The 19,720-nt window shown below is 40.2% G+C and overlaps 3 protein-coding genes across 4 annotated transcripts; 2 read left to right on the top strand and 1 right to left on the bottom strand.

The window, feature by feature from the left end:
• The first annotated feature begins 5,811 nt into the window (after positions 1-5,811).
• LOC116214644 lies at positions 5,812-8,865 on the top strand. Its single transcript, XM_031550046.1, has 3 exons — positions 5,812-7,083; positions 7,544-7,802; positions 8,325-8,865. The coding sequence occupies exons 1-3, from the start codon at positions 6,110-6,112 to the stop codon at positions 8,502-8,504; spliced, it is 1,413 nt and encodes a 470-aa protein (XP_031405906.1). The 5' UTR covers positions 5,812-6,109; the 3' UTR covers positions 8,505-8,865.
• Positions 8,866-9,054: 189 nt separating this feature from the next.
• Positions 9,055-11,222, bottom strand: LOC116214650 (60S ribosomal protein L37a). Of its 2 annotated transcripts, XM_031550065.1 has the most exons (5): positions 11,087-11,222; positions 10,158-10,197; positions 9,625-9,713; positions 9,431-9,513; positions 9,055-9,300 (listed from the first exon to the last, which is right to left on the bottom strand). In XM_031550065.1, exons 1-5 carry the CDS (start codon positions 11,087-11,089, stop codon positions 9,237-9,239), a joined length of 279 nt encoding a protein of 92 aa, XP_031405925.1. In that variant the 5' UTR covers positions 11,090-11,222; the 3' UTR covers positions 9,055-9,236. The 2 variants fall into 2 exon arrangements, with proteins under 2 accessions (XP_031405925.1, XP_031405916.1); XM_031550056.1 differs by lacking the exon at positions 11,087-11,222 and having other exon boundaries at positions 10,158-10,203.
• Positions 11,223-12,462: 1,240 nt separating this feature from the next.
• Positions 12,463-15,748, top strand: LOC116199387 (novel plant SNARE 11). Its single transcript, XM_031529723.1, has 10 exons — positions 12,463-12,959; positions 13,109-13,201; positions 13,770-13,863; positions 13,984-14,021; positions 14,262-14,350; positions 14,506-14,585; positions 14,823-14,879; positions 14,979-15,071; positions 15,196-15,270; positions 15,346-15,748. The coding sequence occupies exons 1-10, from the start codon at positions 12,883-12,885 to the stop codon at positions 15,433-15,435; spliced, it is 786 nt and encodes a 261-aa protein (XP_031385583.1). The 5' UTR covers positions 12,463-12,882; the 3' UTR covers positions 15,436-15,748.
• The last annotated feature ends 3,972 nt before the right edge of the window (positions 15,749-19,720 follow it).

The raw sequence follows: 19,720 nt of genomic DNA, 5'->3' as shown, positions 1-19,720 counted from the left end.
GAAAGGAGAAAGGAGATGATGACAATGGTCTCTAATCGAGTTGATTGAGAGGCTTTATGTGAGTAACCCAATTGACCCCTCACTCATGCATTATAAATAGCCGAAAAGAAGGAAAAGATTGTGATCGACGTTGATGTTTATTTGAAAAATAGTTAACTGAATTGACTGAAAACAAATCGTTAGATGATAATATGCCGTATCTGCAAAATGTGAAAGATAAATACTTTTTAAGGTACACTTTTAATACCACATTCTATTCTAGATAATTGGTAAATGGTTGAAATAAACATCACGTCATTTGATCTATTTCATCGTACATGGCGGTAGTGGCCGGCATCGAACTGGCATGCCATCCATCTCTCTCTTCTTTCCTCACGGCAGGAATGGCTTGACGACGATCACCGCTAGCTGCCGGTGCAGTGGTATGCAGTGTGGGTAGAGAGGCGATCAGACAATAGAACAATTCTAGTCCTTTACCTATCAAGATTTTGCGTTATCAAAGCTTTACGTCCGAGGTGACCTTTTTTACCCTTCTTTCTGCTTATTTTCTCACGTGGTAGTGAACTACATGGTAGTCGGTATGAGTGCGTTCTTCATCGATTTTGACGGAGAAAGTAACGAGATGATGTATCCTAACTCGAGTATTGCTTTTACCTTCAACCGTTAGACCTTCAATCCTCATAATGGTATGTCCATTGTCCTAGATCAAAAGCTAGGCTGCCTAGGGACACATTCCACTCGATCATAGTTGAAGGATAAATATTTCCAAAAAAATAAAAATTACAGGGCGAAAATTGCCTGATTATAAATTAGTGGAGTGTGTGTGTGTGTGTGTATTTATATATATATATATATATATATATATTTCCCCTTAAAACAAAAGTCTTACGCTGAACGACAAACTAATTCACCAAAATCCTGTGAAAGATATGTATCTGTTTGCATATGGGTTTGGGGGGGAAGAGAGATATGGCTTGGAAGGGTGAGTTTGGGACGCATACGATAAGAACAATGATGCGGGTAATGTATGGTCCATGAAAACGAAATTTTTTTGCGTAATTTTTTATTTAATTATATATTATTTATATATCACTTATTGGATTGGATGTGACCAAAATAAAGCCAGCCATATATACCCAGTCAGATATGTCCCTTGCAAACTAATTATCAATCAATTCTGATAAATATTAATGAAAGGGGATGAATTCAATAATAGCCGCCGAAATATACATAAAAAAAGGGGGGTGGGGAACTGAATTCAATGAAAATAGCCCTTCACTTGTTCATTCCAATCTACAAGTCGCCATCCTCTCTTTGCCCAAACAAGTGAAGAGTCAATTAATTCCAACATTTTATGAGCCTGATCACCCTCTGGAATTTAATCTTTTCGATTGTATGAGAGGCATATGAAACTAGAAAAATGATAGAGTAAGAGAAATGAGAGAGCACATAAAGTATCGATGTCAAATTAATATCTTCTTACCATAGAGCGTTTGGAATTTAATTTCGATTTTTCTTCTCACAATTTTTTTTTTAGGAAAATGACACTTGAGATATTATATGTTTGTCAATTTTTGACATCGAGTCTTAAATATTTCAATTTAGAACATCAAGTCCTAAAAGGTTTGAAAAAGTGTCACTTTTGGTTCTTTCCGTTACCTTCGTTAACGGAATTCCAACAAGGCAAACGACCCCTCCATGTGGCTGACGTGGCGCTTTGTGAGTGGTCACGAGTTGGTTCGGGTCCGGATGTCGGGGTAGAATCGAGTTTGAGTGTCTCCTTCTTCACCCAACTCCCTCCCCATGCGACTCGAAACCCTAGCGCCGCCCCTACAACTGCGGGCACCGTAGCACCTCGAGTAGCCCTGCCTGAGCCCGATCAATTCCCTCAGGTTCGATCTCGTCTCCTCTCGGTCGGATCTAGGACGATTCCGACCCCTAATGTCGGACGTCCTTTCTCATCCGTTCTTGAGACGCAATCAAAAAACATCTACCAGGCTTTTGATGTGGGTCTTCGTCAGGCAATTCTTCTTGCAATTGGAAGTTCTCCCGTGGAGGATGTGCTCCCAATCATATGACGCCGGAAAGCTTATTGGCAACAAAGATGAAGAGAGAACAGAGGGAGTCGGCGAACATAATAATTTCTAGTGGTTGACCATGTTCCAAAAAAAAAATGATACTTTCGAGAAAGGACGAGCACGACTGAAGTGGCTATACATACAAATCCATTTACGGATCTATATGCTTCAATTGGAACTGGAAGTTCCAGAACAAGCGGCTGATATACCACCATAATGAAACTGCCTTTTATTTTTTTGTTATTCGGATAGGATTTATGTTTCTCTCCTCCTCTCTTTGCCGTGTTGTGTTGTGGAGTTCGGTAGTGCGAGCTCGAGAAGAGGCCCGACAAGGGTGTTACGATCAAGCGGAGCTTGATGTTCATGGTTTCCAGAAAACCCTAAGATTGCATATCAATACCCTAAGATAGCAGATCGATTGTTTGTTCTTTTCTGTTTGATATGGCCACGAGTTCCCGATTATTGGTCGAGCATCCATAGAAAGGTTGACGAAAGAAATGAAGCTTTGATCTGACAGTGAATGAGAAGATCTGACAGTGAAGTTGGCATTCAATGTTCCTCTGTAGCTGCTGCTTGCTTGCTGCTTGTTCTTCTTTCACTTCCGAACCCATAACTCGAACTTCGATTGAGGTTTCACGAGCTTTCAGATTTTCCAGATCCGACCGGGAGGAGACGAGATCGAACCTGAGGGAATTGATCGGGCTCAGGCGGGGCTGCTCAAGGTGCTACGGTACCCGCAATTGCAGGGGCGGCGCTAGGGTTTCGAGTCGCATGGGGAGGGAGTCGGGTGAAGAAGGAGACACCCGGGCCCGACCCGATTATACCCGACATCCGGACCCAAACCAACTCGTGACCACTCATGAAGCGCCACGTGGAGGGCCGTTTGCCTTGCTGGAATTCTGTTAACGGGGGTAACGAAAATGACCAAAAGTATCACTTTTCCAAACCTTTTAGGACTTGTTTTTCCAAACTGAAATATTTAGGACTCGATGTCAAAAATTGGCAAACATATAGAACCTCAAGTGTCATTTTCTCTTCTTTTTTTTTTGGGTAAAATGGCCATTTAATCATATTTTTGAAATTACTTTCGGGGTTCTAAAACAATTTTGTTAAGACATGTAATATATTGGACGAGGGGACCGGATACCGGCCTAAAGACATCATCTATTTATTTCGATACTCTATCGTTATGTTTATATATAATGTCACTAACACTCTATTCTTTCTATTTTTAGACTCACAAAGAAGCTGCTCCATTTAGACTGAGAAGTTTTCCCCATTTCGAAGAATTATCTATGATATATGCGAAGGATCGAGCTACTGGAAAAGATGCTCAAGCTATTGAAGATATTCTGCAAGAGCTCGAGATTAAAGATTTAACTGGAGTAGCCGAAGAAGCGGATGTGAATCATTCAAACCCAAATGAATCTGCCAATGGCAATACCAATACCCCTACATTGGGAGATGTTTCGCGTGCTCATCAACCACCTACAGATGCAACGGCAAGTGCTTCTTTGGGAAAAAAAAGGAAAAAGGGTGAATCTGACTTCTCCACAATTTCTCAGAGCTTGAATACAATGGCAACCGAAATGAAAGAAGCTTGCATGATGATCTCAAAGAGTGTTCACTCGGACATTTATCAAGAGAAGTTCCTTGAACTTCTGAGAGCTCTTCGTAATGTTGATGATATGACTTTAGCACAAGTTCGCATGGCTATTCAAAAGTTCGGTAACCATCCGAATTATATCATACTTTTCTTTGGTATCAAGCCAGAATATCGCTTGGAAATGGTGCAGGATTTCCTTGCGAATCGCTGAAGCAAGACAACAAGGCAAACTTGTTCGTGGAGTTTTTTGAGAAATTGCTACATTGTTCGTGGAGGTTTTTGGGAAATTGGTGTTAGAGTAAAAATGAAATTGTAGCTATATCGTGTTTGGATAGGAGGTTGATATGTAACTATATTGGGATGAACATTGCACTGTATCTATTTCTCATCATATTCACTCGAGAATGTACCTTTATGTTCACTAGATTTGCATCGACCATTATCCCTTGCAATTTTGTGAGGAAATTTTCCTCCCAATTTCGGATTTCCTCGCAAATTTATTAAAAAAAATAATTAAAATTCCTTTCTGAACCGAAGTTGGGGCGACGAATGGTGCTAGAGGCCACGAATGGTGCTGCTGGGATGCACCAAATAGGATAGCAACGAGTTGGAGGACAGCGAAGTTAGGAGGGCGGCGAAGTTGGAGGGCGGCGAAATTAATTAAAATAATTAATTTTCACAAATTATTTAATAATTGAAATTTTTTATTAATTAAAAATATTAAGTTGTAAATATTATTTAATTTTCAATTATTTAAAATGTTTATATTTTTTTAATTATAAAAATAGATAATTATGCTTATTACATTATTAAAATAATTAATTTTATTAATAAACACAATTTTCAGTAATTTAATTAAATTTTTTAATTTTTAGAAATTATTTACTTTTCTTTACATTTTTTGAAGTGTTTATTTTTTATTAATTATAAAAATTGTCATTAAAGTTATCTATTTATCTTAAAAAAATCCATTATATTTATATGAAGAGGCATTTATGTCTTTTTATCATATTCCTGTTCTTTCTATTCCTTATTCAAGCCAACCAAACATCAGAATTATAATTCTCAGTTTTGCTATTCCCTCCAACCAAACAAAAAAATTTCATTAGAATTTATATTTTATTCCCTGTCTATTCTAATCCATGTCTATTCTATTCCATGTCTATTCTAATCCTATGAACCAAACGTACCCTAAAGGGAACAAAAAGATGATCCCGGCAGAGGGCAAGTAGTCCAAACTGCGGCGAATGGGTTAACCGGCGACTGCAACCTGAGCCTCCCCGGCCTTTACCTAATTGCCCTCCCCTTTCCCTAGCATTTTCACATTTGCCATTGCCTTCTTCTCATGTCACGGAAAGGATATTATTACTTCACCAAAATTGAAAAAATTGGGCTCCTTTGGGAAAAATATCCTGACATATTTTCAAGTTAGATCCTAACTACTGCGTGAATTGTGGATCCAATGTCCACGTTACTTGTTTTCTTGATTGAATTGTTTGGATAAACTCAGACCTACATCAGTGATATTGTTCGACTCAAAATCGTTCGATTTACCCGAATGCTAGAAAGATATGTAATAATCATACATTTCCATTATTCGTATAGCTTGAAAATGTTGGACAACTAAGATGCATAAGACGGCTTTTAGTTTATGAGAGAGGCTAGAAATTATTTGTTGACATCAAGATAATTTCAATCAGCACGCCCTGTGTTATATGTGAAAGTGGGAAAATGAATTTCTACAACCCAACCAGACGTGAGAATCTAGTGGGCTCTGAGAAAATAATTCATATTCCTAGAAATGTGAATAGATTTTCACGTACCAAATACACTCTAAATTTAGAATAGGTAGATGAATGAGATTATTAAAATGGACACAAAATTAGTAATGCTCCTTTTCTATGTCAAGTGGGAGAGAGGGTGGTTTAAGATGATCTTGTTAATCCAATCAATTATTTTCCATGTAATACGATACTTAATTACCTTTCCCATGCGATAATCAAAATAGTGGATAAGACTTTGCCTCAGCACATAAAAGGTGAGGAGAACATACTTCTTGTTGGAGCAGGAGTGGCAGTTCCGTGAAATCACTTAAACACCGGGGTTATAAATAATACCCTCCGTGGTCTCATCATCCAAAACTTGAAATCCTTCCATCCATCTGCTCTGTTTTCTCTGATTCTCCATCTGCAAGTGCCAGGAAACAAACCAGTGGGAGTCGCCCTTTTAGCTAAAACCGGAAAACAGCGCAAACACCCAACAGACACCGCAGCTCCAAAGCTTCGCTTCCGACCACCTCGGCCGGCACACTGATTCAACACCACTGGAGAACAAAAACCCACATCCATGATACATCAATCAGCAGCCCATCAGCAGAAAAGGGAGGATTTTTAATTGAATTGAATTCGATTCCATTTTCTTGTAAATGCATCAACAGAGAGCTGAGTTCCAGATCGGGGAAGGAACCAATCCCAGCACTCCGCCCAGTTTCCCTTCCGGTCGATTCGCCAACCACCCCGAGTTGCAGAATCTCCGTGTTCAGATCGAAAGCTCGAGAAGATCCCATTTCGGCAATGAAAGCCCCTCCTCTGCTGCCCAGAAAGCCGCTTTCTCGACTGCCCACAAGAGGTCTGTGACGTCCCAATCGCCCGCTCAATCATCTTCTCTCAGCTCCTTCCAATCGGGTTACCCCCACCGGGTTGACTTCTTCTGCTCTAACCCGTCCCCGAAGCTCTGCCTCTGCTCCTGCCGCGCTCGGCTGCTTCTTTTAATGGTGCCTCTCCTCTACTTCTTCATGTCCAGCCCTCGCCTCTCTTTCCCCCTGGAGGTCATCCCAGTGATAGCTTTCTTGATAGCGCTGCTGACATCCCTCAGTTTAGCCCTCCCTCGGTTGCCCTCGATCCGGCTCTTCCTCGCCCGATCACTGCCCGCGAAATTCGCTCCTTCCTCTCCTCCGAAGACCCAGTCTCCTCCTCCCCCGGTGGTCTGGTCAATTGGGTGCGGGCCCAAGTTACCAAAGTCCCCCAGCTCGGGGTCCTGGGTGCAGGTTTACAGCGATGGGGACGTCTACGAGGGCGAGTTTCATGGCGGGAAGTGTTCCGGAAGTGGGGTTTATCACTATTACAAGAGTGGGAGGTATGAGGGGGATTGGATTGATGGGAAGTATGACGGGTATGGGATTGAGACATGGGCTAAAGGTAGCAAGTATAGAGGGCAGTATAGGCAAGGTTTGAGGCACGGAGTCGGGGTTTATCGGTTCTACACGGGGGATGTTTATGCAGGGGAATGGTCTAACGGGCAGTGCCACGGTTGCGGGGTCCACAACTGCGTGGACGGGAGTACGTATTGCGGAGAGTTCAAGTGGGGTGTCAAGCACGGGCTCGGGCACTACCATTTCAGGTAAAGTATTTGCAGTCTTCTGTATCGGTGATCGATGATCTAGTCGTAGAGGTTACGCCAATGGATGTGGTATTGTTATAATTTGATTCTCGTTTCTCTGTTAAGCTCACAAGTTGTCTTATTCGGGCCCTCTCGATTAGAATGAGGATTTTTACAACTCATATTTGATGTCGAATAGTGCTTCTATGAATTCATACTGGAGGAGTTGATTTATATTTAGATACTTCTTACATTTTAGAGAATAAGATAATGCAGTCCATAGGATTAGTCAGAAAAGGACTCTGCCTCGATGCTTATCGTCTTTCTTTAATATTGAGAGTAGCCAGTAACTGTTTGATTTAGGCTGAGCAGAATATCTACTTTGTTGGAGTCGAAGTGACATTTTGTCGCTAAAATGCAATTTCTGCTCCTCGTTTTTCATATTTCCTTTCTCTTAACTCGTTTCCTGACGTATTTGTAGAAATGGGGACACTTACGCTGGAGAATATTTTGCGGACAAGATGCATGGTTTTGGAGTATACCAGTTTGGAAATGGGCACAGATATGAGGGAGCGTGGCATGAGGGAAGGAGGCAGGGCTTTGGAATGTACAGTTTCAGAAATGGAGAGACCCAATATGGTCACTGGCAGAATGGAGTTCTCGAGGTCCCAAGCAAACCAAGTGCTGATGCCAGTTCACCCTATGAGTTGATTCATTCGAAAGTTCTTAATGCAGTCCAGGTAACTGCAAGATCAACTCTGACAGATAATTCATTGCAATGTCTGTATTTAGAATGTAAAACAGATAGCTCAATGATGAGAACTAGTATCATTGATGCTACTCTTTTTCGAATGCTTTTGCTATGCTCTTCTACAAGTAGAAATCACCCTTCAGTGGATGGATTAGTCTTAAAAAAAAAATCTCGGTGTTTTTTTCTGCCGGGTTCTTGATAAACAATAAGCAGGAGCTCTAGCTCTTCCTCCACATAACTTCTCCTAGAACAATTTTCATACATAGCAAAGGCATAACTGACATTTGGCTAGAACCTTATGTTTTTAGATAGAAAAACAGATGTGATTTTTGGTTTCACTAGCCTTCCTTGAGATAGCATAAATAACCAGAACTTGCCCGAAATTGCAGGATTGAATAATTCTAGTAACAGTCCTAAGCGCGACTGAGTTTTTACTTTTAACTTTCCATTTTAAGAACTTCCCTATAGAAAAGCACTAATAGATGATCCATTTTTCTTTTTGCACCATCAGGAAGCCCGCCAAGCAGCTGAAAGAGCGCAGAACATGGCGAAGATTGAAGAGAGGGTGAATAAAGCTGTTGGAGCAGCTAATAAGTCCGCAAACGCAGCAAGAGTTGCAGCAGTTAAAGCTGTTCAGAGCCGGATGTATCGTAACAGTACAAGCGATGATCTACGAATACCTGTCGCCTGATCTTCCTATGAACCAGCTAGAGCCGAGACCAACCAAATGAGGAACAGTGCAAAAGTGAGGTTTTTATTTGCTGCCCTTTGCAGAGTTCCTCAGAAAACCTTTATTGTTTGTTTACTTCCTCCCAATGTATGAGAGGGAGATGAGAGAGAGTTAAGTCAATGGGGGTTTCCTGGAACCTTTCTTGGTCATTTCTTGATCATTGGCCATTTAAGGAGCAGGATGAGTCCTCACGTATGTCTGTTAGTTACATACATATCATAGTTGTCGTGTTTCTTTCCATTCAAAGCCCAGTGGCTCCATCACATGTACATATACGAAGATCAATTAGTGGATGAAATTAATAGTATGTTTTTGGTCAGCTTGCTTGGCTGCTTACGGCATCAATCATCACCACCCAAGGAAAATACGAAGTTACACATTCTTACCATTAGATGAAGACATTTTTCCTTTACATTGCGTTAGTCTCGGAGATTTTTAAACCTCAAGGGGCATTCTGCCTCCAAAAAATGGGTCAAACTTCACAAACAGGAAATCGAGAAGCTCAGGATTCTGACACTAACAAGAAGTTATAATTAACTCAAGATCCTCCAACCATAACATAATAGCTTGATCATCCAAAATTCGTTACATCCAACTCAAGTCCCAAATGAAAGAGGGTTAACTTCACCAAGACATTCAGCATTGAAAATTCTAAATAGCAAAAGATGGAACATAGGTAGGACAATAAGCCGCTTAGCTCTCGGTTTGCTCCCTCAACCTCCGAATGGTGCTCCGAACTGTCACAGCACTCGCAGTGCTTATAGAATAAAATCAAGAAACAAATTAGTAAGAGAGAAATATTTATACACTATTGCCAGAATGGATGAAGAAAAATTCACATATGAATAGGAGTAAAAGGATGTTATAGCCCAAAAAATGCGTCTTACTTCAATGTGTATGCTCCACCAGCCTTGACTTTGCCACAGTCCTTGCAGCCCCAGATTCCCACTGCCTTTCTCTTCACGGCGTACTGCAGCATTAACACTATCAATTAACTGACATTCCTCCAAGGATAACTCAAAAGAAAATAATGCTTCAACTGGAAAGTGGAAGAAAATGATCTCAATTTGCAAGAGCATACCTTCCCACAGAACTCGCAGAAGTACCTGCTGTGCTGACTAACCTCCATTTTCTTAATCTGCTTACGCAGACTTGCCCCATAACGGGTTCCTACAATTGAGAAGGAGCTTCGATTAATAAGTCCGCATCTCTCGCAAAACAAAGTACACTTTGAATTTAATAGAAAGAACAGCTCTTCCAGAGTCTCTCCACCAACTTTAAGATATAATGAAGTTCACTTCCACCCAAGAGGCTCCAGTTATCAAAGTTTTGATTGAATTTCAGGCAATCAAGAAGACTGCATGTATTACTTCAAAAGTTATGAATAACAAATTAATCTGGTATGTTACATCACTGAGAATTTAATGCCACATCAATAGCCTTGTCCGAAACGTGTCAACTGTACCTTAGAATACCAATCGGATTATAGGTACAAGTAACACCAACTCATTACACAGATACGCAAGCAGGTCCCCTAATGCATAGATAACAGGATCATATGGCTCCTCATTTCAAACTCTAAAGCAAGTTGGAATAAGAATTGCTGGAACCTACCGTACTTTCCGACGATGCCAGCCTTCTTGGTTCTCTTGGCCTGCATAAAGACCAAAAATATCATCATTATCATCCAATACGATTTTCAAATCCAATGCAGGCACAAAGGTGACATGTATAACGCAGTTCAAGAAGATACTGTCAACACAAGAAAGACATGTAAGAGAATCAACTCTAATGAGGCAAAATATGCCATGACTCCCGCGACTCCATTGAATATCTCGACTATACAGAGCCGACCCATTACTATGTTTCCATCCATAATCTACGACAGGGCAACAGGACTAAAATAATTAATGTGAATAGCTCTCGGTTCCCATCAAATAAAGGGCTCCCATCCTTTCAATAAAACTTGTGACTGAGCTGACGAGAAAGCAAAACCTAACACCTTGCAATCAAAATCCATAGCAAAAGCAGGTCTCGTCTTCAGCAGTCATAATTCGAAAGATCCTCTCGGATGTGCAAGCGAAGTTGTCCGTCCTTCCCAGCTTCTCATGCAAAATTGTAAACTCTACTCTAGTGGGGCGTATGTTTCGCCATTTTGATACTGCAGTTAGTTGATTTGGGGGGGTGGATTTGAGTATTTTAGCTTTCTGCTTTGTACAGGGGTAAATGGTACTGGTTTCTGATGTAAATTCCTTTTGTTATCAATGAAGTTATACCATTTACCCAAAAAAAGAAAAAATTGCATAGCAAACGCCCACAAATTAGCTCACTTCACAAAGAAAGCCCTCTCTTTTTTCTCGGAAACGCGTCACGGATTAGAAAATAAGCATCAAATACGATGCATTCAACCATGAACTAACTCGCCGACGCAAAATCCAGCTCATAAAAGACGGATTATGCAAGCTTCAGAGTTCAAGAAAATAAACAGGAACGAATCAAAGCACAGATGGGGAGGGGTAGAGAGAGAGAGAGAGAGGAAGCACCATTGCTGAAGGTGACGACTGCTCGAACTGCGAAGAGAGAAGCGGCAGGCACAAAGAGAGGACTGGAAGAACCCTAGCTAGGGTTTTCTACCGTTTCCGCATATAAACGCTTCGATCGGTCTCAGGCGGATCCGGCTTGAGTTATGGGCTTATTGGGCTTTCTGGCCCAACTTGGCCCGCTCAGACCGTCAGAGGTTGCCCTAAGCAAGGATTTAATTTCAAATTGCCCCCCAAAGTCGACTTGTTGGCTCAATTCGCTCCTTATTATTTTCTATCTTTTATTCTTGCCTAGTGTGTTTACCAGCAGCTCATCTAATGAATGCATGACCTACATGCTCAATGCAAGTACACCGGTGAGTCGCCTGAAAATGTAGAACAAACTCCATAGCAGTTGAAAATTAATGTTGCGTTTGGTTTCAAAATAGGATTTTAAAATCAGATTTTGATTTTGAAAAAGAGTGGTATAAATGGGATCCACCATTTGACTTTATATGAGTTGTTTTGTTTTGTTGTGAAAAAAGAGTGGTATAAATAGGGTATACTATTTGACCTTATATAAGTTATTATTTTGTTTTGTTGTGGGTAGAATTAAGTTAAAGTAGGATTTTAAAATCTTACTATGAAATCAAATAAGCTAAAGTTTCCTCACCTTAAGCGCCGTTGGTCGATTGGGAGTTCGACCATCTAAACTAGCCCAAGCAATTCTCTATCAAAGAAGGATGTGGATGCATCCTAAGGCTACTATGGAAGTGGATTAAGACCTTTTTCTTGAATTTGAAAGGATAAATCACTTCAAACACTCGACTCTCAAGGACCATATAAATCACATAAAGGATATGCCAATGATTAAATGAGTAATGTGATAAAGTGTTAAATATCTATACTCTTTTTTCTTTTTTGCCAAGTATCTATACTAGAGTGACCACATCAACATGTCGTAACACAAATACGTTCGAGACAGTTTCATTCATGTATCTTGTTCTTTCTAGTATGTTCTTTTCCTGTGTAAATCTTTTTATACAAAACTCAATCTCAAGACACATCGCTGACTTGGACGTCGGAATGTCAAATTGTGGTAGTTATTCCTTTGATTAGACTTATCTTTTTTTATTTTCAATTATTAAGAGAAAATTTAAGATAGTCTTACCTAGTGTAGTTGTCTTACCGCCAACTAATTTATCGATTTCAATAAATAAATTAGCTCACAGGGAGCAAAATGAAAGCGATGGAAAACTATGGGAGGTGAAATGAAATGGAACCCCAACAATTTAAGACGAGACAGACGGAGGGAGACGCGTGGGTGGACCCCACGTCACGCATCCTCTGCGACAATTGCGATTTTAGCGGTTTCCCTTCGCTTCCCCCCATTCCCTTCGTTTCCCTTCACTCTCTCTCTCTCTCTCTCTCGCGCACACAGCCGCAACCAAACGACAACCCATAAATTCAAAAAAGAATTAAAAAATTAAAAAATAATAATAATAATTTCCATAATTTATCAGAAAAGAAGAAGCCATTGTTTATTATTCCATACATTGCTCCGATCGGATCGTGACACCGAGTTGGACTCCTCTCCTCGTCGTCGTCGGCATTCTTCTACGAGTCCGGAGCTCACTGCGCGTTCTCCCGTTCCCCCTTCATTCTGCGAGCCGGAATTCCGGCGGTTTCGAGCTGCATTGTGAGGTCTTGCGTCGATTGCTGCAGCGGCTGTTTTGGAGGATTTCCGATCAATGCGCGTGGTTTTCAGAAAGGAGCGCCTTCGTTGAGCTGGTGAGGTTCAGAGGGTTTGGCCGTCTGAGATGGATCCGTTGTCTGTGATCAGCGAGGATCTAGCAGAGATCGATGGCCAGATCGCCGACATCTTCCGCGCCTTATCGTAAGATTGTCCCTCGTCTCTCTCTCTCTCTTTCTCTCTCTGATAAATGCCATGGCTTTAGAGCTATTAGCTCAGTTCTTCGCAGTCGCTGCGTTTTGCGAAACAGATGTGTTGTGTAATCCGAAGCATTATTGTGGTTGTTCGCTCAGAAATGGATTCCAGAAGCTGGAGAAGATCAAGGATGCGAATCGGCAGAGTAGACAGCTGGAAGAACTCACAGGGAAGATGAAGGAATGTAAGAGGTAATGGCGATGAAATGTTGCTCCTTTTTTCTCGTATTTAGCAGCTGCTCCTCTTTTGTCAAAGGAAAGGATGAGACGATATATCTGAACTCTTATGGATGGATGGATGATTGATGATATGGAGGCAAACTCCCACTGCTTTTGGACATGATCCTGGGTTACAACAGATCTCTTCAATCACAACAAGGGGTCAAGTCAAGTCAAGTCAAGTCAAACCAGTTGATCTCGTTTCTTAGGTTTAGCCATTCTGGTAATCAAATGCGGTCCTTTATTTTGTTCTCACCGTCTGCATTCTGGACCCAGTGATGGGTCCTAAGAGGGACTTTAAACCCAGAAGGGATGGCTCAATTCTGGTTATGGCAGCTCATAGCTAGTGCGTGAATAAAAATATTATCAGTTAACCTGCCAAAAGGACTCATGCTGTGCAGTTATGCTTCATTGCTATATTTCCTACAAAGGGTATAATCTTTTCTTGCCCGGAAGTGGCACTTTTGTATGCTAGATGCTGCTTCCGTTTCCTTTCTCTTTTATGGTCAGAAATAACTTTTTTCTCTCCCAATCTTCCCAGGCTCATCAAAGAGTTTGACCGAGAAGTAAAGGACTTGGAGAGTAGAAATGATCCAGCTACTATCAAGATGCTCAATGAGAAAAAACAGGGGATGGTTGGTTTGAATCTTCTAACTTTTCTTGATAAGGCTTTTTTTTTTTTTCTAGTGCTGATCATGCTCTTTCAAAATATATGGCAGCAAGTTCCCTAATTGTTTTCAGCATGTCTTTTGCAGGTTAAAGAGCTAAATTCATATGTTGCTCTTAAAAAGCAGTAAGTTGGCTTTCAGAAATTATGTAATAGATGTCTGCATGTAGATAAGTTTATGACTGGATCTCCAGTTTTTGAAATTCAACTTGAACGGTGTTGTTGTTCTTTTCTTTGAAAATATTAACTCATGTTCTATCTACTTTTAGAATCTGCCTCGTCATCTTTTCAATTGGATTTTTTTCTCTAGCCTTGCAATTTGCAAATTTTCTTTTTTGAACTCTTTTGCACTGAATGATTATACAGATACGCGACCAATCTTGAAAACAAACGGATAGATCTCTTCGATGGGCCTAACGAAGGGTTTCGCGAGGATAATGGCTTGCTGGCATCATGTATGTTCATGGTTCTTTGTTGCAAATGTAGATTCTTTCATGAATAAGAAGAGAATGCCTTGATTCATACTCGAGTCCTAAACAAAGGTTCATATCAGATTTCAACTCATCATATTGAAAGTCTTTCTGAGCATATGATCTATACATCTATGCAGCAATGACAAATCAGCAGCTTATGGATCAGGGAAACCATATGATGGACGAGACTGATCAAGCCATTGAGAGGTCTAAAAAGGTCCGCTTCTTCATATTAGATGTGTTTGCAGTGTGACTGGAGATCTGAGCTCTTTCCCTTTTTATTACAAAGTTGAGGGTTTAGAAACCTTTCATGGGATTGGGATCTTACTTGTTTATAGATGATGTTTTTCTACCCCTTGATCTCGTTTGATCAAGGTCAGTTAACAATCAACCAGGGTTATCTTACTACTTTCACCATTTGAGAAAATATATCATTTTTTGTGCTTTCTAACAGACTGTTCAGGACACGGTCAATGTCGGGACAGAGACTGCAGCAGCTCTAACGGCTCAGGTATGTCATCATACATAATCTGAAAATTTTAATCCAGTCTCTTTCGCTCTATATTCCATCAAATGCTTCATAATCCAAGCCGATTGCTTGTCTGTCCAGACTGAGCAAATGAGCAGGATTGTCAATGAACTGGACTCTATCCACTTTTCCATAAAGAAAGCTTCCAAGCTAGTCAAGGAAATTGGTAGGCAGGTTGATTTCTGCATATTCTCCTCGTTTATTTTTCATACTTCACCGAGCATTAGTTCTTCCAAGGAGACAAAGTAAGTTCAGTGGGGGATCTGTGATGATTAACTAGTCTTTGTCTCCTTTATAGGTTGCAACTGACAAGTGTATCATGGCTTTATTATTCCTCATTGTGGTTGGGGTCATAGCAATCATCATTGTGAAGGTAGACAATGTCTCTAACCTCATGTGCTTCGTTAATCATATCTCCCAAATTGCCTCAACTTTCTTTTCCTTTCAGCTCGTAAACCCTAATAACAAGGACATTCGGGACATCCCTGGGCTGGCCCCTCCTGCTCCTACCCGAAAGCTACTCTGGGAGATCCATTAAAGGAAGAATATCTGATGAGTTGATTTATTGTGCGGATGATATTTATCGATCTGAGAAAGCTTCAGTTTATGCGGAGACAGTGAACCAAAAGGTTGAGTCCATAGGTTCTTCTCGGCACTCAGGCATTGTGGAAGACTACCGTTCTACGTCCTTCGCTACAGATTTTCCTCCTGTGCGACCAAGACTGAAGGTCATTGCCTATATCAGATTTTTCTCGGATGAGAGTTGTACTAATTCACGCTGTCTAGTGGGAACTGTTGTGTTTATTACTACATGAAAATTTTCATTAATCATTGATTTTTTTTTTGCTGCATTAAAGGCTAGGTCGGGTTATTAGCCTGCTATGGCTGTTCCAACTAAGGGAATCTAACCGTCAGAAAATATTTTTTTAACCATAGTTCGCTGAGATTTAACTCAATTTGTTCACCGCTGTTCCACCAACACACTAGTGAATTAAGTCAAAGGTTCATTGGATTAAGCATTATAGGCCAGTCATTGCCATTCCATAATACATTAACATAGTGTCAAGCTTTACCTTTACGGTGAGGTTTGAATTTCGTGATGTTTAAATTGAGCGCTTGGAATTTTACCACCAGACCACGTAGCTGGTGGTCATGTGGAGGAGATATTGTGTAGTAACTAGTTTTGATATTGTTGCTTAAGTTGGTGAGCAAACTTGGAAAATGGCCTGATGGGCCTAATTCCTGATCCAGACCCAGACAAAACCAAAGTTCAAGCCCACAAAATCAAAAACGCTGTTAGTCCTTAACTTTTAGCAATTTTGTTTTTTTGTCCAAAATCTTTGTTTTTTTTTTGGCCATTCTAATACTTAACATTTCACATTTTTACCAATTTAATTCTACTATCACCTTTCTGTCAAAGGAGGTTGATGTAGATTTTGATGCCAGTAGGACAATGCCATGTGTCACAAAATATTGATTTGACATTTTTAAAATGAAAATTAAATTTCAAATTTTTTTTTTAAAAAAAGATGGCGGATGGGAACGGAGCTGCCGGACATGGAGGAAGGGGATGTGGGCGTCAAACGGTGACCTCGGTCCCACCTTTGAAGTCGTCGACCGTCGACGTCCAACCCCCTCTCCCTCTCCCTCTCCAATTGTTTTCTTTAGCCAAACCCTTCTATTTATTTATTTTTTTGAAAAAATAGCTCCCCTAACGCGGAATTTAGCCCATTCTCACCTCCTAGCACACTTTTTGAAATTAGCACGGCATAGCACAAATCGCCATTTATCTATCAAATTTAGCATTGCTAGTTTCACGGGACTTACAGAAAGGTAGAAAAAGGAGAAATTTAAAATTTCATACCCGTGAAACTAAGTCTCAAACCTACTATAAGAATAGAAGTTGATAAAATGTACCTAGTTAATATCGATTCGTCGACTGAGCGCCCCACGCGTGACGTCTCTACCGGTATCCACACCGACTCCGTCGACGAGTCTTCGATATCAGCGGTGCTAGTGGCCAACTCTCGAAGGAAACAACCAGTGCAATTCTCACAACTAGTAGATTAACGGAACTATTCGAATAAGACTTTTCAATTCAAATATTAATACACATACGCACATTCGTACATAGGCACACAAATGCATCATATGCATTATCTAAACCATTCCCCATTCTGTTGCTACTTATAAGCAACATGGGGTGGATTTGCATTTTGCATGGTTCTACGCAAATGGCCACATGGAGAGCCATATGGCTTGCCATGCAAAATGGCCATGTGTGGCCATTCATGGGATTGCCAAGTGGCTCCTTCACTTCGAGCCAATGAGTACCGTTTACGTGTTTATAAATCGGGTCCAATTAATCTAATAATCGGGTCTAATTAATCGGTAAAATTAATCTCATTAAATATCTGATTAATTTGTTGAGTATTAACTCATCTAATCTTCATTAGACAGTTTCAGTATTCAAAACTATCCCGTCGATTTAGGTTTCCATGGGGTCAAACGGTGACCCCGGTCCCACCTTTGAAGTCGTTGACATCCTATATGGGCGACGACGACCTCGAGTTGGGGGTGGGGGGGGGGGGGGTTGTTGTGTCGACCGTCGATGGCCCAACCCCCTTCTTCCTCTCCAACTGTTTTCTTTAGCCAAACCCTTCTTCTTCTTCTTCTTTTTGAAAAAGTAGTTCGCCTAACACGGAATTTAGCCCATTCTCACCTCCTAGCACGCTTTTTGAAATTGACACGGCATAGCACAAATTGCCATTTATCTATCAAATTTAGCATTGCTAGTTTCACAGGGCTTACAGAAAGGTAGAAGAAGGAGAAATTTAAAATTTCATATTCGTGAAACTAGATCCCAAGACCTACTATAAGAATAGAATTTGATCAAATGTACCTAGTTAATATCGATTTGTCGACTGAGCGCCCCAGGCGTGACGTCTCTATCGGTATCCATACCGACTTCGTCGATGAGTTTTCGAGATCAGAGGTGCTAGTGGCCAACTCTTGAAGGAAACAACCGGTGCAATTATCACAACTAGTAGATTAACGGACCTATTCGAATAAGACTTTCCAATTCAAATATTAATACACATACGCACATTCGTACATAGGCACACAAATGCATCATATGCATTATCTAAACCATTCCCCATTCTGTTGCTACTTATAAGCAGTGTTATCAGAACCGGACCGGATGATGAATCGGAAGGGGTACGGGTTCATGGGTTTATGGGTCCAACCGGGGGTTCGATGGGTCGGACCGCACGTTTATTTAAAATAAAATAAATATTCATATTATTAAAAAAATTATGATAATTAAGATAAAAGTATGATGATTTTAAAAAATATATAACAATAGTATAAGAAAGTATCTATATTTAATATTTTTTACTTCAAAATAAATATTTTATTTTAATAAGTACTTAAAAGTAGAGTTAAAAGAACAAAAAAGTGTTGGTGGCTTGGTTGGTAGTATGCTAGTATGACAAGCAAGAAGTCATGAGTTCAAATCCTTACACAATCAATCAATTTTTACATTAAATAGGAAACTCGTAAAACCCATAGAACCGGCCGGTTCAATGAAATTTTGCTTAAAACCGACTGATTCAATAGGTCCGACGGTTCAAAGCTGCGATTTCGGTTTTCAGTGGAACCGGACCGGACATGGTGCTGGTTCCCGATCCGACCGGTCGAACCGCCCGGTCCGATCCGGTTCTGATAACAATGCTTATAAGCAACATGGGGTGGATTTGCATTTTGCATGGTTCCACGCAAATGGCCACATGGAGAGCCATATGGCTTGCCATGCAAAATGGCCATGTGTGGCCATTCACGGGATTGCCAAGTGGCTCCTTCACTTCGAGCTGATGAGTATTGTTTAAGTGTTTATAAATCGGGTCCAATTAATCTAATAACCGGGTCTAATTAATTGGTAAAATTATTCTCATTAAATATCTGATTAATTGGTTGAATATAAACTCGTCTAATCTTCATTAGACAGTTTCAGTGTTTCAAAATTATCCCGTCGATTTAGTCATAGTGTGTGACCCTATAGGTTTCCAATTACGTTGACAGTAATATCAAAATATCTATTTCATTATTACAAACAGTGAGTGGCATTTAGCAATGCATCATTATTACTCAAGTAATTGGAAAGTCAATTGCTCGACAAACCTTGGATCCATGTTACTATATCTCTATTGAGTCCAAAGTATAGTCGTTGTCATCCTTGTATAGTTTAATCTCTCTTTCTTGGTTTACCGGGTAAATCTATTAGAAGAAATGAGCTCGATATTCTGACTCATTTTGGTATACATACACTTTTAGATTCTACCCACAAAGTGACCATGAAATATCGCTTTCGTTACGTAGGAGGGACAAATCATATCTTGGTCACTCACATTCCTCTCCATGCTCTGTAACATACTCAATAACTATTTTTATAACTAGCCTGTTACGGTGGCGTTTGCCAACATTAAGGTTGCGTTTGGTTTTATAGTAGGATTTTAAAATCAGATTTTGATTTTGATTTTGAGTGGAATAAATGGGACCCACTCTTTGACTTTGTATGAATTATGTTGTTTTGTTGTGAAAAAAAAGTGGTATAAATGGGGCACACTCTTTGATTTTGTATGAGTTATTTTGTTTTGTAGTAGATAGAGTTAAGTTAGAATTGTGATTTTAAAATAAAATCTTGAAACCAAACAGGCCCTAAAGCATCCGACATTACATGTAGGAATTCATGGTGACCTCAAGTCAAAGGACCACTGCACCATAGTTGCTATGAGAACTACTAATGATAGCCATGTAATAAT

The sequence above is a fragment of the Punica granatum genome, chromosome 1 (genome assembly GCF_007655135.1).
Source record: "Punica granatum isolate Tunisia-2019 chromosome 1, ASM765513v2, whole genome shotgun sequence".
In the NCBI taxonomy this organism is placed as follows: Eukaryota; Viridiplantae; Streptophyta; class Magnoliopsida; order Myrtales; family Lythraceae; genus Punica; species Punica granatum.
Note: the sequence above shows the minus strand (reverse complement) of the source record. Positions and strands in the feature narration are given on the sequence as shown.